General features: G+C 38.9%; 2 protein-coding genes across 2 annotated transcripts; one reads left to right on the top strand and one right to left on the bottom strand.

Moving 5' to 3' along the window:
* Positions 1 to 4,967: 4,967 nt before the first annotated feature.
* LOC108195414 (homeobox-leucine zipper protein HAT7) lies at positions 4,968 to 6,639 on the top strand. The gene is made up of 4 exons (XM_017362373.2): positions 4,968 to 5,326; positions 5,424 to 5,803; positions 5,946 to 6,078; positions 6,229 to 6,639. Exons 1-4 carry the CDS (start codon positions 5,230 to 5,232, stop codon positions 6,396 to 6,398), a joined length of 780 nt encoding a protein of 259 aa, XP_017217862.1. The 5' UTR covers positions 4,968 to 5,229; the 3' UTR covers positions 6,399 to 6,639.
* A 3,627-nt stretch (positions 6,640 to 10,266) lies between these two features.
* On the bottom strand, positions 10,267 to 11,604 carry LOC135147976 (uncharacterized). The gene has a single exon (XM_064082062.1). It carries the CDS (start codon positions 11,602 to 11,604, stop codon positions 10,267 to 10,269), a length of 1,338 nt encoding a protein of 445 aa, XP_063938132.1.
* Between the last annotated feature and the right edge of the window lie 4,926 nt (positions 11,605 to 16,530).

Here is a 16,530-nt window from a genome sequence, read left to right as displayed (position 1 = left end):
ACCAGAATACAGGATCCAGACATATGATCGGCCTTCGTGTTACCCCGGAGGACCTTCAAGAGCCATGATCACCTCAAGCCCCCACACGAGGGTTAACTCGGCAGATAGCAGGATTGAGGATTGTAGATCATGCCCGGATGAGCCCGGGAACTATCAGATGAGCCTGATAACTACCAAATGAGCTTGGTAACTACCAAATGAGCTTGGTAACTAGTCTTCATATCCCTCGGAAGGGTCGTCACGGAGACTCACTCATCCTCTCTCTCTCATCATGTATTTCATAACTATGCCTCGTCTGAGTCAAAGGACGCGCCCTGATAGGGAGGACGTGTCCTTCCCAATTCCCATCTTCATCCCTGTTTACTGGACAAGAGACCGCACTCCCCGGGTTATGTCCGGAGGAGGGCGCGTCCTCCCCTCTACATGGTGTACAAAAACGGCTACAACACCCCGGAGGGGCGGTCTTCGTCTCCCTCGGAAGGGTTGTCTCAGCGAATGTACACTCTCCCATAGGAAGAGCCTTCTTACAATATGTGTTTACATGTGGGAGCGACCCCTGAGGGCGCGCCCTTGCCTTCGCTGTCTTGTCCCATCGACCACTCCAACAACACATCAGACATGTCCTTCTTTAACATGAGGCAGCGCCCCTCAGTCACCTCCGAAGAGGGCGCGCCCTCCTCCAACACCATGACCAATTTTGGTCATAACAGGGTGGACGGAGGGTCGGTCGCGTCCTTCCATCAACGTCCTCAAGAGTCGCGTTTCTCCTTCCATCAACATCCTCAAGAGTCGCGTCTCTCCTTGTGACTCGGAGGACGCGTCCTCTTTACGCAACATCGGCGGATTAGTCACGCCACGGAGGGCTGCGCCCTTCCGTTCAGACTAGTCTCTTCAAGGGTCGGTCGCGTCCTCACTTTATAAGCAGGAGGACGCGTCCTGATACCTCATATAAGACTCTTAGCCCAATTTATGTCTTACTTAGTTAAACTAAGTACATACCCGGCCCACCAAGGACCTAGCCAAATTTGGCTATAACAATATGTATTGAAACAAGTATTATTTGTTTCGATAACAAGCTACAAAGAAATTATCACGTGAAGATCATGTATGCAGTGATGTACTCTCCCATACCCATGGCCATGACGTGGAACTTGTGTATGTTGCTTGATTAAATCTTAGGCTCCCGTGTACATGCGCTTCCACCGAATCGTTCTTAAATAATACTTCTTCCGTGGAATCTAATTTTTTATAGGGTATTTCTGGTACTAAGAACTACTTAGGGGGTGTTTGGATGATTGGTGAGAATGGGAATGGGGAATGGGGGATATGGGAAATGGTAACCCAAGGGGTGTGAAGGTATTGATTTATCCTTCAATAGGGAATGAGGTTCCCATTCAAGCAAAAATTTTACTGATCCAAACCCAATGTATGGGTATTAGGTTCCGATTCCCGTTAACCGAGCTCATTAACCATCAACCAAACGTTTACTGATCCAAACCCAATGTATGGGTATTAGGTTCCGAATCCCGTTAACCGGGCTCATTAACCATCAACCAAACGGCCCCTAGTTCTTTTTCCCTGAAGTTGAAGAAGTGCCATAGCGGTAATGAAGAAGTGCCAATCTATTTTGTCCCCTGAAAATTTACTAGGTAATCATATCAGAAAAAATGTATGAGCAAAGGAAAATTGGGTTGGTCATATTGGTGGGGCGGCTTACAAAAGGTAAGCCCAAGACTCATATTGGTCTAAGGGAGCCCTTGAGCTTGGGTTTGAGATTCAGGAAAAAAAACCGTGAGAAGAGTATGATTATCAAATAGATCAGAAAAACAAATATTTTTATTGATATAGTTTTCCGAATATTTTTTAGTCTATGATATACTCAAATTTCAGTCAAATTTTAATCATTTTGATCAGAAAAAATTCAAAGCAGATTAATAATAATTTGAAAATAATATATTTTATATAATATATGATGCTTAAACATAATTATTAACTCAAATTTAAAATTATACCTATAAGTCTATTATATTATATAAAAATAATAACAAAAAATTACTTTATAATTCTTATTGGATCCTTTTCAATAAAAAATTTCATTTATAGCTTGTTATGTTTTATAGTAATATTTAGTTTAACATAGCTCTAGTGAATCTTGTATTATTGATCAATTAAAAATTTGTATACTATATATTCTAGACTTCTAGTTCTCCATGGTACTTCACTTAAACTACAACTTGTGATTTGATTTAGTTTATTCGTATCCGCCATAAACTTGATACAGGAAAAGGCATGTGATTATAGATTGTTTCTGCACACTACAACAAAATTTAACATTAATAATGCCAGCATTTATTTAATTAGAAGTGACCCACGGGGCTCTTAAAATTGAAAAAAGACCCACAGGGGCGACAGAACCAGGTCATTTAAATGAGTTTCAGTGTATGTATGTTGCATGTGTATATATCAGTACATCTCGGTCTGCTGGCCCTGTTGTTAATTATATAAAATAAAGGGGAATTATCTTGTATATTGTTTTTTCAATCTTATTTTCAAAAATACTACCTTATCCAATCTTATTTTCAAACCTCTAAAATATTTTCAAAAATACTACCTTTTTGAAAATATTTTCCAAAAATACGGTGGTTGCATATGCAACCATATATGCAACTGAATTCCTGATTTCAAGTTCCAGTTTTCAAATGTCATTATATATATCGATTCCAAATATGAGGTCGAAAATGACATTTGAAAACTGGAACTTGAAATCAGGAATTCAGTTGCATATATGGTTGCATATGCAACCACAGTATTTTTGAAAATATTTTAGAGAAGGTAGTATTTTTGAAAATAAGATTGGATAAGGTAGTATTTTTGGAAATAAGATTGAAAACGTGATTATTAATAAAAAAGCCCAAAAATAAATTATAAACCAATTTTGTTTTAAATTAAAATTTGATAAGTGGAAATCTTAATTTCTTCTAATATTAAATTATGAATCATATCAGAAGATAATTTATAATATTTTATTATGAAAATTTAAATTTTATACTTAATAATATCAAATTATAATAGAAACATATGTATCATAAAATTATATTTTACTTTTAAATAATTTTTCACTTCTATTAAATTAAGTCCAAAACCCGGAAACAGGACTACTACTCCTTCCGTCCCTTTTTAATTGTCACAGTTGGTCAAATTGACTAATTTTTAACCAAAGATTTACCCTTTCATTATTTTAAAAAACTAAAAGTTACATGTTAAATTAGATTAAAAATTATTTCTGATAACATATTTTTTTATTTTTTCACTTGATAAAATATTAATAAATTTCAGTGATTAATTTGACCGGAACAAAAACAATGACAACTAAAGAGGACTGAGGGAGCAACACACGAAGAGAAACCGGGAGAGAAAGAGGTGAAGCTTCATAGACAAAAATGTGACGTACACCGATCCCATGCAAATTTGTCATGCTGCATGCATGTGAGTATGTAGGGGTAATGACATGGCTTATTGTCTCTTGCCCTACCTCTGCTTCATGAAAAAGCATCTTTATTTTCAGCAATCTTATGTTTTAACGTTATATAACTCATAGGGTTTCCAATTTTGCGTTTGTTTTCGTAATTGCCAAAAGCAGGTTCAGAAAAGGTGCATTATACATTCATATATTTCTTGTTCCATCATTTTTCCATGACTATATCTCTGCTTAAATTTCGAGCAAGTTGAATATACATACATGTCATATACTCCCTCCGTCCCACCAGGATGTTTACGTTCACTGTTTGCACGCATTTTGAGGCTCTTATAAAGTATAGTTCAATAACCTTTTTTTAATTTATTTTTTTTCTGTATAAAAGTTTAAACGTCTAACTTTTTTTCAGGATTTTTTTTAAAATAAAATATATTATGGAACTATATTTTATAGGAGCCTAAAAATACGTGTCGAAAAGTAGCGTAAAGAACCTGGTGGGACGGAGGGAGTACTAGGTAGTGGATTAGGTGGCTAGCACCCGAATTGAAAAATCGAAATAAATCTCTGTGCTGGTTGTGTGTATATATATATATGGATTCAGGATCCCTTTATATATATGTCCGCAACTGGTATAGAAAGCCAGCAAAACAGCTCATTTCCTCTTGAATCTTCTCATCAACCTGCAGCACATCAGTTTATTAATTAATAAACTAAAGGAATCAATGTGCAAACACATGGTTTGCTTCCTAAAGAAAATAAAGTACTGCTCCCTTAAAACTGAGAAGTGCATCTCCCAATATCTCCGATGAGGGATGATGATCTTCGGCCAAACATTTATATTGGTTATAAATTAATGATTATACTTGATAACAAATTTTAATTCTTATATCAAATTAAAGTTAGATATTATAAGTTTTTATTTGATACAAATTTTATAAATAATAATTATGTTTAGATATGAGTTTTGAACACCTTAAAATATGTGTAAAAATATAAAAAAACAATTAAAATAGGACAAAAAAGTAGTAAATAAAAAATATTGAAAATATGTATGACATCTTTTTTGTTAAAATATATCTTAGTCAAACACATCATCATATATTAATTATATATGTTTAAGTTTGCCTAACTGATAATAGTCTTAATTTTATGAAATTACTTATAAGCAGTTATCAAAAAAAACCCTTCTTATTTTCGAATAAGTTTTTTGTATGTACTATAATAATCCGTTTAATTAAGACTCAAATTAAATATATAAAACTCATTATTTAGACCACCTTCTAGTAATTAATTAATAATAAATATTGCTTACCCGATAAAGTTATCATAAATCCCAACAGGACCTTGAAAAGGCAATCAGTTAAAGGAAAAAAAAGTGTAAAGAAACCCAGCACCTTATTGCAGTATGGAGAATCTCTCTTCCCGGTAGGAAATGCATTAGCAAGTAAAAAAATATGATGCAGTATATATCAAGTTATGCACAGGAAGTCAAATAATATACTACTAAGATATATAATAAAAACTCCACAGCCACATACACACACAATTCCCTCCAACAGATTATGGCTGTTTTCCAGTGCTGCATTTCTTGACACCCATGTTCATGGCTTATCTCTAGCTAGCCATCTTTCTCCAGCTCCATATTACAAGATCTAAGAAGCAATCTCCATAAGTCATATATATTACTATATAGAAACCCCTATAAAACAGAAAAGAAAGCTGAAGAGATTTGGCAGCACCTGTTGATCATATAAATGATTTTCAACGATATGTCTTTTCAGCTCCCAGCTGAACCTAATATGTTTCAACCCTATCTTGATCCTAATTCCATCTCTCCCCATGAATATCAAGGTCTCTCTCTCTCTCTCCCCCTCTCCCTCCCCCTCCCTCTCTCTCTCTCTCTCTTGTAAATAGTGGTAGTAATGATGTAAATAAGCATGATCTGCAGGTGTGTCACCACTGTTGATGGGTAGATCCATGTCATATACTGGAATAGAGAGGTGTGAAGAGGTGAGAGCAGAGGATGACATGTCGGATGATGGATCACAGTCAGTTGGAGAGAGGAAGAGGAGGCTCAACTCGGAGCAAGTGAAGGCACTCGAGAAGAGCTTCGAGTTGGGTAACAAGCTTGAACCTGAGAGGAAAATGCAGCTGGCTAGGTCTCTCGGACTACAGCCCAGACAGATTGCTATATGGTTCCAGAACAGGAGGGCTAGGTGGAAGACCAAGCAATTGGAGAGAGACTATGACATTCTTAAGCGACAATTTGATTCTCTGAAGGCTGATAATGATTCCCTCAGGTCTCGCAACAAACAACTCCAAGGAGAGGTACGTACAAGACTACAAGAGGACTTCTCTATCACTAGGCCTCAGAATAATTTTTGACATCATCTATGAATTTCTGCATTTGTTCAATTTGATTAACTTGATCCCGGAATTAGTTGTTTATACGAGTATACCATGGGCACAGTTAATAGCACTTAAAGCGAGAGAATCAGGCAATGAGGACAGGAACATCAACCTCAACAAAGAAACTCATGAAGGTTCCTGGAGCAATGCAAGTGAAAATGAACATAGTAGTGATCATGTCAACACTACTGCAGGTAATCAAATTATTTAGTTTAAAATGCAATAACTCTGATTTCTCCAAGAACATTATTTTGCAATTTTCAAACATTCAGTAAACTAAGTACTACTAGGCTTTAATTCCTATTATTTATGCCAATTGAAAATTGATCATATGCGTGGTATAGGTCTGACTCAAATATTTCTCCAAAGTTCATCATCTGCACCAGACCTTCTTCAAGCTCATCAAGGACTCAATCAAACAGTTCCCGACCAGGCCTTCGTCAGCATGTTCAATGGCATCGACGAGCACCCAGCTGGTTTTTGGCCATGGCCTGAGCAGCAAAATTTCCACTAATAATCCTCATCATTTAGATCATAATTGATTTAAATTGAACCTGAGACAAGAGTGCATCAGAATTGCATTTACAATTAATTTCTTGGAACATGTAGCCATCAGACACTGATGCACAGATCAACAGTGGATCTCTTAATTTTTGCATGCATTTGATCCGGTAAAAGCTAAAATTGAGAGGCCAATATCTTGAATGTACCGTTTTACTATTTGCGAGATAAATACAACAATCTTTTCTTTTTCATTAGCAAACTAGTTTTGGACTAATTGGGGAAATAAACATTATAACTAGCAGGCACAGAAAAGGGTTGAAGGTACGTGTGACATTTTGCATAGATTCTGTCAGTGAGTCTTCAACTAATTTGGTATGGCCATGACCTGAAATTATATACAGTAGTTAATTACTTCTCCACAACCTAATAACCAAAATATATATGAAATTATAATTTTCATGTATATATAAGAACTAAATAAATGGTAAAAGATGAAGCCGATGGAAAAATAGTGAAATTAGAGAAAGGAATAGGAAGAATTGAAAGCACAAATTTCAAGAGAAAAGAGTCCAAACAGAAGGGTGAAGGGTGGAGAATAAAACCAAAAGAAGAGTGTGTAGTGTTCTTTGTGTTTATGGTAGGGTGATGTGACTCAATTTAAACCCTTTTTCTGCCGATAATAATATAGAATAAGTAAGGGTATCGTTCAACGCCAGGAATCAAGGGCTCACTTAACTTATATTTTGCAAAGAAATAACGATTGGATTTTGTTTTATCTATTAATTAAACTAATTATTAAACTAAAGCAAATGTGTTTTTAACAATTAAAGAAGCATGTTGGAAAGCATATTAATCCACCACTAAACCCATGACATACTCTGAAACCCTTATGATATGTACTGAAAGACACTTATAGAGAACTTGTCATGGCCCACATAGAAACAAGCTCTGCTATCCGCATAACCCCATGGACCACATAGAAAGGCTAAACAGATTACACACTGATACAATTAATCCCATGGACCACATAGAAAGATTAATTGACTTTACAGATATATCAATCACATAACTGAATTGGATGTCCACATACCACAGTTAATTCAAGAATATCTATAAGCATTGACGTATATATAAGTGCAATCAAGAACATATCTCGGAAAATCAAAATATCATTGTCATAAAGTTTAGGGCTTCAAAACAGCCCTCCAACAATCGAGGTTTAGCCAATCATAATCATAGTAAAACACATAAGAATCATAAAAAGAATAGAAATCGATACAGAATACCGATCCTTTCTCTTCTTCTCCGTGGCTCTCCTCAGTAGCACGTATGTAATTCTCTATCTAATAAAACCTAATACAAAAGTATTTTTATTCTAATAGGAATATACAAGGCAATTCCGAAACTGAATGGGTTTCCAAAAGGTCAAAATTCGCAGTTGACTTTCTCCCCTGTTCCTGGGCTGTTTCAGCGGGCTTTTGATATCTGGACCCATCTAGAATGATAGAAAATTATATTATCTTCGCGTGAGCTGTTGAATCGCCCAAATCCGACTTCTAAAACTCAAGATATGGCCCAAACAATATTCCGAATGCGGGTAGCCCAATAGTTGCGAATTTTCTTCTAATTTGCTCCAAATCCTCTCCAATTTAGAATTCCTTGCTCCCTACAATAAGATATTAAAATATAATTAATATATGTCCAATTGAATGCAAAATATAACTAATATGAGAACAATTATCATCTAAAATATATATAAATATATACTTTATCAAATATCCCCACACTTAGCATATTGCACGTCCTCGGGCAAACAAAGAATAAAAATATTACTAACTACTAACATCACTTTCGTAGATGACACGATTGCATTGAGCGTATGCAACAAGCCGTTAAACCCCTAGGCAGCCCTAGTAGGACGAGTGTTGTCTCGTGAGGGTTTATAGAAGATATACCCACAAAATCAAATATTTTTAATCACCAAGTCTCAAGCAAAGAAATCATCATAGTACTCCACATATGCAAACCTCACTTACATAACAATCTGAACATGTGTGGAAGTACAAGTACTATCACTTATGCACCATTTATACACAACAATCCAAGTATGCACACAGTGTCTATATAGACAAAAATATCATGAAATAGACATCAAAGTCGCATCCAATAAGTAAGCATGCTATGGGTAGAAAATCTCACATTACTCTCAATTCACACAAGTGTTTGGGTGTAAATGTTTCACTCAAATTCAATCAATATGGACATGCACTGTCATAAACTTGATTGTCTACCAAATCTCCACTACTCTGTATATATGCACGCACAAATCAAAAGGACTTTGTTAAGGGTTGTAACGAGGCTTAGGTAGGGGGTAGGATATCAAAGAAATAAGCTAACAAGTGGCTAACTCGATAACTAATAGAGCAAAATGTTCACTTTTGATTAAGCACTCAACATGAGAATTGAATCATGTAAAAGGTGATCAAGCTTTCACAAGCATTAAAGCCCAAGTACATATTCCGTACTTCCCCTCTTTCACATTGTAACACCAATGAACACATTCTCCACTTGCTATTTTTTTTTCTTTTTCTTTTTTTTCTTTTTTTTTTTTCAAAGTCAAGTTTTTCTCCAGTAACCAAGGGCAGTGAAAAGTCACCAAGAAAAATAAGAGGAATTAATTTGATCCCCTTAATTTCTAGTACAATTGTGCTTAATACCAGCACGTGCACATGGATCGTCCTTTTCATATGACATTGCAATTGCCACTCATTGATCTCAAAGGAGTACTTGATACTTTGTTTTTTTTTTCCATGTCTCTTTTTTTTTTTCTTGATTCCCATCAAACTTTCACCCTTTGACAAAGAAATCCCCACACTTGAATGTTAACCACTGCTCCAATGAATCAAAAAATGCTCTACTAGTCATCAAGACAAGAATAAACAAGTAGGCTCAAAATTCATAGATTGGCGATAAACAAAAAAAAAACGGATACAAGCTCAAGAGGGTTCACTAAGGATATAATTCTCGGGTACTGTTTGGATAGATGAGGTTAATCCTAGTGCCTTTATCATTTTCATGCATACAGATAACATTTCATCTCAATAAGGTTCAAACCAAGTTCTAGAGCAACAAGCCAAATGATGAACACCACTCAACAAAAGAATTAGATTGATAAAAATATTATCAATCATAAATTAAGCTCAAAATCTCACAAGGTGAAAGCATGCTTTACTCATAGAAATTGACTAAGATGCATCTCAAGTTTTAAAATTTTCGCAAGCACACACAAGGAATTATCATGCATTGAATGATTTTTATCATGGACATGATGCTCAGAATTAATCATGCAAATTAGTCTACAATATGTGTATAAGTACTCACTAAACATGCTTTGAGACAAGATAATTATATACAAAATTTTTTAAAATTTTCATATTTTTTTTTAGATTTTTAAAAATATATATATAAATAATAATAATAATAATATTCTTGAGAACACCTCCCCACACTTGGATGGTTCATTGTCCTCGATGAATAATATATAATATAATATAATATAATATAATATAATAGATTAATTAATATCTAAAAGAAGAGTTAAGAAAACTGCCCTGAATAATTATAATGAAGTGCAGTGACATATGTTTCAAGTGTTGTAGTTGGCCGAGTGGTTATTAGCTTGTTTTGCAGGCTTGAGGCCAAGGGTTCAAATCCTTCCGGTAACAATTCTTTTATTTCTACCTGCATAAGCATACACACTGGACAGAATTCACGTGAGCTGCTTCAAAAGAAAGGAGCAAAAACACCATTTGGACCGGGCTGGATTCTGGATTGATGGGCCAGAAGTTGGGCCGGACCGTTGGATGTCATGTACTGAATTAAGATAAGCCATGAAGAATTATGCATACACACTGGACAGAATTCACGTGAGCTGCTTCAAAAGAAATCAACTTCTGCATCTCTCTAATGTCTTGAGAATTGGTAGTGCATTGTTTTTGCATTTCCGTTTGCCCATCCACCAACTTGGACAGTAATTTCTCAATAGTGTTATCATTGTTCGTGCTTTGAGGGACTTGCCCCCTTTGTAGAAAACCAGATGGTGCAGAATTGTTTTGAAATTGAAACCCATTCAAAACATTGTTAGTGTTCCCGTACCTCAAATTGGGGTGATCCTTCCATCTTGGATTGAATGTATTAGAGAATTGGTTTGCTCCTTGATTGCCAAAGCCAACAGCATTAACATCTTCAAAAGTAGGTTCAACCAATGTAGGACAACCATCAGTAAAATGTCCCGGAGTTGAACAAATACCACATACTTGAGCTGTCGGTGTTTTAGCGCTCAATAATAATGCATTCAGTTTTTCGATACTTTGCTCAATATTTGAGAGCCTTTGATCAGATTGAGCTCCCTGAGTTGTGCCAGAACTTGCACGACTACCATATTGAAGTTCATTAGCAGCTCCCTTAGCAATTAGTTTCTCCGCAGCATCATGAGATAAATCTACATAAGCACCACCAGCAGCTGAATTTAAGAGTTTCTTTTCACCTTCATGAAGACCTTGATAGAAAAAATGAAGAAGACTCCCCTTAGAAAATCCATGTTGTGGGCATCTCTTTTGCAGCTTTTGGAATCTTGCATAATATTCAGCATAAGTTTCAGTGGCATTTTGATGAATTCCAGCTATTAGGCTTCTCATGTTCATGACTCGAGTTGCCGGATAGAATTTCTGCAAGAATTCCTGGGCCAATTTTTCCCAAGAAGTGATATAACTCACTGGCAATTCTTCTAGCCAGTCAAGAGCTGATCCGTCAAGAGAGAATGGAAAAGCCTTCATCTTCAGAATTTGAGGGTCTGCCATGTCAGGTCCCATGCTTTCCACAATAGTCACGAACCTAGAGAGATGTTGATTAGGTTCCTCAGTTGGAAGATCATGGAAGACAGGTAGTCTCATGAGCAAATTCTGCTTGATTTCAAAACTGTTGCTTTTCCCCACAGCAGGATTGGGATAGACCATACATGAATGGCCAATATTAGCAACCGAAACAGCAACATCATCACGAAGTGTAGGTACCATAGCCATATCGACTACAATGAGCTTCCCTCCACTTTTCTTGTCTAATTGATCTTTTTCAGTCTCGCTCTTCTTACGAAAGAGCTTCTCAGGATTATCTTCAAACGGTTCAAGAGGTTCTTCAGATGTACGGGTTTTGACCATGTACCTGAAAACACAAACCGTTTAAACCACAACGACAAAAATTAATACAAAACAAAAGCAAAGTGAATTTCAATCCCCGGCGGCGCAGCGCCAAAAATTGATGTGACTCAATTTAAACCCTTTTTCTGCCGATAATAATATAGAATAAGTAAGGGTATCGTTCAACGCCAGGAATCAAGGGCTCACTTAACTTATATTTTGCAAAGAAATAACGATTGGATTTTGTTTTATCTATTAATTAAACTAATTATTAAACTAAAGCAAATGTGTTTTTAACAATTAAAGAAGCATGTTGGAAAGCATATTAATCCACCACTAAACCCATGACATACTCTGAAACCCTTATGATATGTACTGAAAGACACTTATAGAGAACTTGTCATGGCCCACATAGAAACAAGCTCTGCTATCCGCATAACCCCATGGACCACATAGAAAGGCTAAACAGATTACACACTGATACAATTAATCCCATGGACCACATAGAAAGATTAATTGACTTTACAGATATATCAATCACATAACTGAATTGGATGTCCACATACCACAGTTAATTCAAGAATATCTATAAGCATTGACGTATATATAAGTGCAATCAAGAACATATCTCGGAAAATCAAAATATCATTGTCATAAAGTTTAGGGCTTCAAAACAGCCCTCCAACAATCGAGGTTTAGCCAATCATAATCATAGTAAAACACATAAGAATCATAAAAAGAATAGAAATCGATACAGAATACCGATCCTTTCTCTTCTTCTCCGTGGCTCTCCTCAGTAGCACGTATGTAATTCTCTATCTAATAAAACCTAATACAAAAGTATTTTTATTCTAATAGGAATATACAAGGCAATTCCGAAACTGAATGGGTTTCCAAAAGGTCAAAATTCGCAGTTGACTTTCTCCCCTGTTCCTGGGCTGTTTCAGCGGGCTTTTGATATCTGGACCCATCTAGAATGATAGAAAATTATATTATCTTCGCGTGAGCTGTTGAATCGCCCAAATCCGACTTCTAAAACTCAAGATATGGCCCAAACAATATTCCGAATGCGGGTAGCCCAATAGTTGCGAATTTTCTTCTAATTTGCTCCAAATCCTCTCCAATTTAGAATTCCTTGCTCCCTACAATAAGATATTAAAATATAATTAATATATGTCCAATTGAATGCAAAATATAACTAATATGAGAACAATTATCATCTAAAATATATATAAATATATACTTTATCATAGGGGCGGGGTGGGTCGAAAATGACACTGTATTTAAATCTCTAAATATACGTTAGCCTGCTTGTTTTCCACCCGCGGGTTGATTGTCAGTCTGTGTTTCCGAAAGAATCCATGTGACACTGCCTGTACGTCTGAATTTCTTCTGCTATCGTTTTCAATTTATTTCTCAGATTCAGTGCTGATATATTAAAATATTTGCGATCAGATAGATTTTCAATAAACCGTCCTCCACCAAAAATTTCATCTGTCCTGCCTCCTCCGCCATAAATTTCATCTTTCACTTGTCCTTACTGTTCCTTGTCTAACCTTTTTCACCAGATTTGAAGCCCGTATTGATACGGTATAACCCGAATCCCCCACAGCCGGGCCAACTTGAGGACTGATATGGTATAACCCGGATCCTCCACAGCCGGGCCAACTTGAGGACCACCCACAGCCGAGCCAACTTGAGGACTGATATGGTATAACCCGGATCCTCCACAGCCGGGCCAACTTGAGGACCAGGGTCCTCGGGAAGCACAGCATCTCAGACCTACATGACCCGGGGTAGGGATTGGACCCGGGTACCTCCTGAACACACCCTTCGACCGGGGTCCAAACATGTACCAGCCGACAACTACTGCACAAGCCACAGACTGACACGATGAAGACAAATATAACGGTCAACTACTGGCGATAGGGACAAGCCAGGGAACATTCCAAAATACTACTCCTACGCTGACACCTGGACACGTGTAGGGGATCAAACCCTTACACGTGTAGGACCAGGATCCAGGTACGCATCCTTGAACCCTAATCCTTGGCCTATAAATAGACCAAGGATCAAGAGTTCAAGGGGAACTTCTCTGGACACTCATTCTCTGCACACACTCAAGCACTCAGCATACATATAAACACTCTCAGCCATCAGCCATCAGCCACCAGCAACCATCATATATACACTTTCACCCACCACACATAGATAGCACTTTCTCTAATCTTTATCCTTCCGAAACCCCCGCTTACTCTCACGCCGGAGGCGCTTCGGGGCAAAACCCCCCCGCCGGCGTTGTTTTGTAGGCCCCCATCCAGCAGCGACACCACGGAACCACCAGTCACGGCGGAGGAAGGACCGGGATCGGAGATTGGCGTTATCATTTGGCGCTAGAAGGAGGGGAAGGTGTCCTCTGTCCTGTGGTCACGGTGCCACTGGACTCATCTTCTTCAACAAACCCCCGAAACGGGGGTCCAAATAACACCAGTAAGCTCTCACCAAACACCCAGCTTCTCAGAACCCTCAGCCATGGCTTTTCTTGATATGAGCATGTTAGCAAACCCTGTCTGAGCAAAACCCTAATCTTGTCTGTAGCACATAAAATTTTTTGTCTCACACCTGCACACATTTTGTCACTTAACTATTTGTGGTATCTCTGAAAATAGTAAGTTGACTACTTGTGCACACTACTTTTGTCATCCTGTCACTATCTATACTATTTGTGGGCACTACCACCAAAACAGCAACCATATACCCTGTGTGAGTTCTTGAAACCATGACAAAAAGGACACGCTCCCACCTGGGTCTTCCCCAGAACCCGGATAACCCTCAGACAGACCAGGATAACCCGAACCAGGATCATGCCTCGGGACCCCTTTTCACCCATGTGAACCCAGACGAGAACCAAGCAATCAACCCTAATGATGCCCGGATCACGATCGAAGCAAACCAGTACAAGTACACCGATGTCCCGGTCACCACCCTCCACCTATCCCAGCTCACAAATGTAGAGTTGGCCGAAGCCATCCGGCAGTACCATGATCGCCGGGAGAGCAACCGCAGACTTGAGGACATCGGCGAATCCGAGGACTCCGGGAACAGCCGTCAATCCCGGGGTTCCGTCTTCGACCGGATCGGAGACAAAGCCAAGAAAAAGAAACAGAAGGATAGTGAGGAAACCCGGCTAAGAATCTTGGCTGAAAGAAAAGAACAGATCCGAAAAGAAGAAGAGGAAAAACTTGAACAAAAAATTGCCATCCGGATGCAACTCGAAGAAGAGAAACTGATAAAAGGATCCCGGTCCAAACGATACCGGAAAGAAACAACACCCGAACTCATCTCCGAGGACGAGGATGAGAGACCGGGGCAGACCAACCTCAGGGACATGATCAATGAACTCAACCGGAAAATCGGAAATGATTCCGGGCTTGAAATTGGAGGAACCCTGACTCCCTTCAGCCACTCCCTGGAATCCATACCCCGACAAAAGGGTATGAAACACTACAACTTTGAATCTTTCAATGGACTGGGAGACCCGGAGGAACACCTGCACTACTTTGAACAGATAGCTCTGATCTACTACTACAATGATCTGACCAAATGCCGCTTCTTCGCATCCACATTCAAGGGAGGGGCCCAGAGATGGTTCAGCCGGATCCCCTCCCGAAGCATCGGATCTTGGAAAGACTTCAGGGAAGCCTTCCTCAGAAGGTTCCGAGCAAACAAGACACATGAACTTCATATGTGTCACCTGGAAACGGTTCGACAGTACGACAATGAGGCACTCTCAGACTACATGAAACGTTTCCAGGAAGCAATCAACAAAATTTCCAACCTGGATGAGCGTGAGGCCCTGAGCATATTCCGAAGGAACCTGGACCCGGAACAAAATGAGAGATATGTGGTCGAATTGATCAACAAAGAACCCCAGAGCCTGGCAGCTGCCTATGCCATGGCCGCAAAATTCATTAAGGAGACCGATGTGCTCCAAGCAATGAGGATGACCCGACAGGGCAGTTCAAAAGGAAAACAAGTCGAAGATAGACCCAGGAAAGAATATCACCAGGATAAGAGATTCAAACCGGACAGACAGACAAACTTCATCCAGCAATCAGGGTCCAAGAGGACCAACCAACAGGGATCCGGGTCCAGAAGTGACCCCGGTCCAAACAAAGCAACCAGGGAACCAAAACCAGAGCCCGAGTGGACTCCTCTAAACAGATCCCGCGAGGACATACTCAAAGAGGTCCGGGACAAACCCTTCTACTACCCACCAAAACCCATGCAAACTCCTCCTGAAAGCAGACCTACCAACAGGCACTGTGATTACCATGGTACCCATGGCCATAAAACTGAAAATTGCATATCCCTCAAGTACTTCATTGAAGAACAGATCAGCAAAGGCAACATGGGGCAATATATAGCCCGGAATACAGCAAACAAGGGAGATGGTTCGGGGAAACAAAAGAACATTGTCAACGTAGTACTGGGCGGATCCTGCTCCCCCCCTCCCAGCCCGAACTCCTGTCAAGAAATCATGTCCATCCAAGCCTTCCCCGAACAAGTCATCTCCTTCAGCAGCAAGGACTTCGAGGGTGTCACCCGGGGTCACAATCAGGCCCTGGTGGTAACCTTGGATATAGCCGAGAATGAGGTCAGACGGATCCTAGTCGACAACGGCTCTTCAGCAAACATCTTGTTCAAGCATACCATGGACCGAATGCAGCTAGGGAACATCCGGATGAACGACTACAGGGAGGACCCCTTATACGGATTCGGGAACAGCATTGTCCCGGTCCTAGGCACCCTTTACCTCCCGGTTCGTTTTGGAACAGCACCAACCCAGGTTGTCCATATGATCAAATTCTATGTTACAGACACTCCTTCCTCTTACAATGTGATTATTGGCCGCCCGGGTCTAAACAAAATCGAAGCCATCACCTC

Source organism: Daucus carota, chromosome 7, assembly GCF_001625215.2.
Source record: "Daucus carota subsp. sativus chromosome 7, DH1 v3.0, whole genome shotgun sequence".
Lineage (NCBI taxonomy): Eukaryota > Viridiplantae > Streptophyta > Magnoliopsida > Apiales > Apiaceae > Daucus > Daucus carota.
The sequence above is the reverse complement of the archived record's forward strand: the minus strand, read 5'-3'. Positions and strand labels throughout refer to the sequence as shown.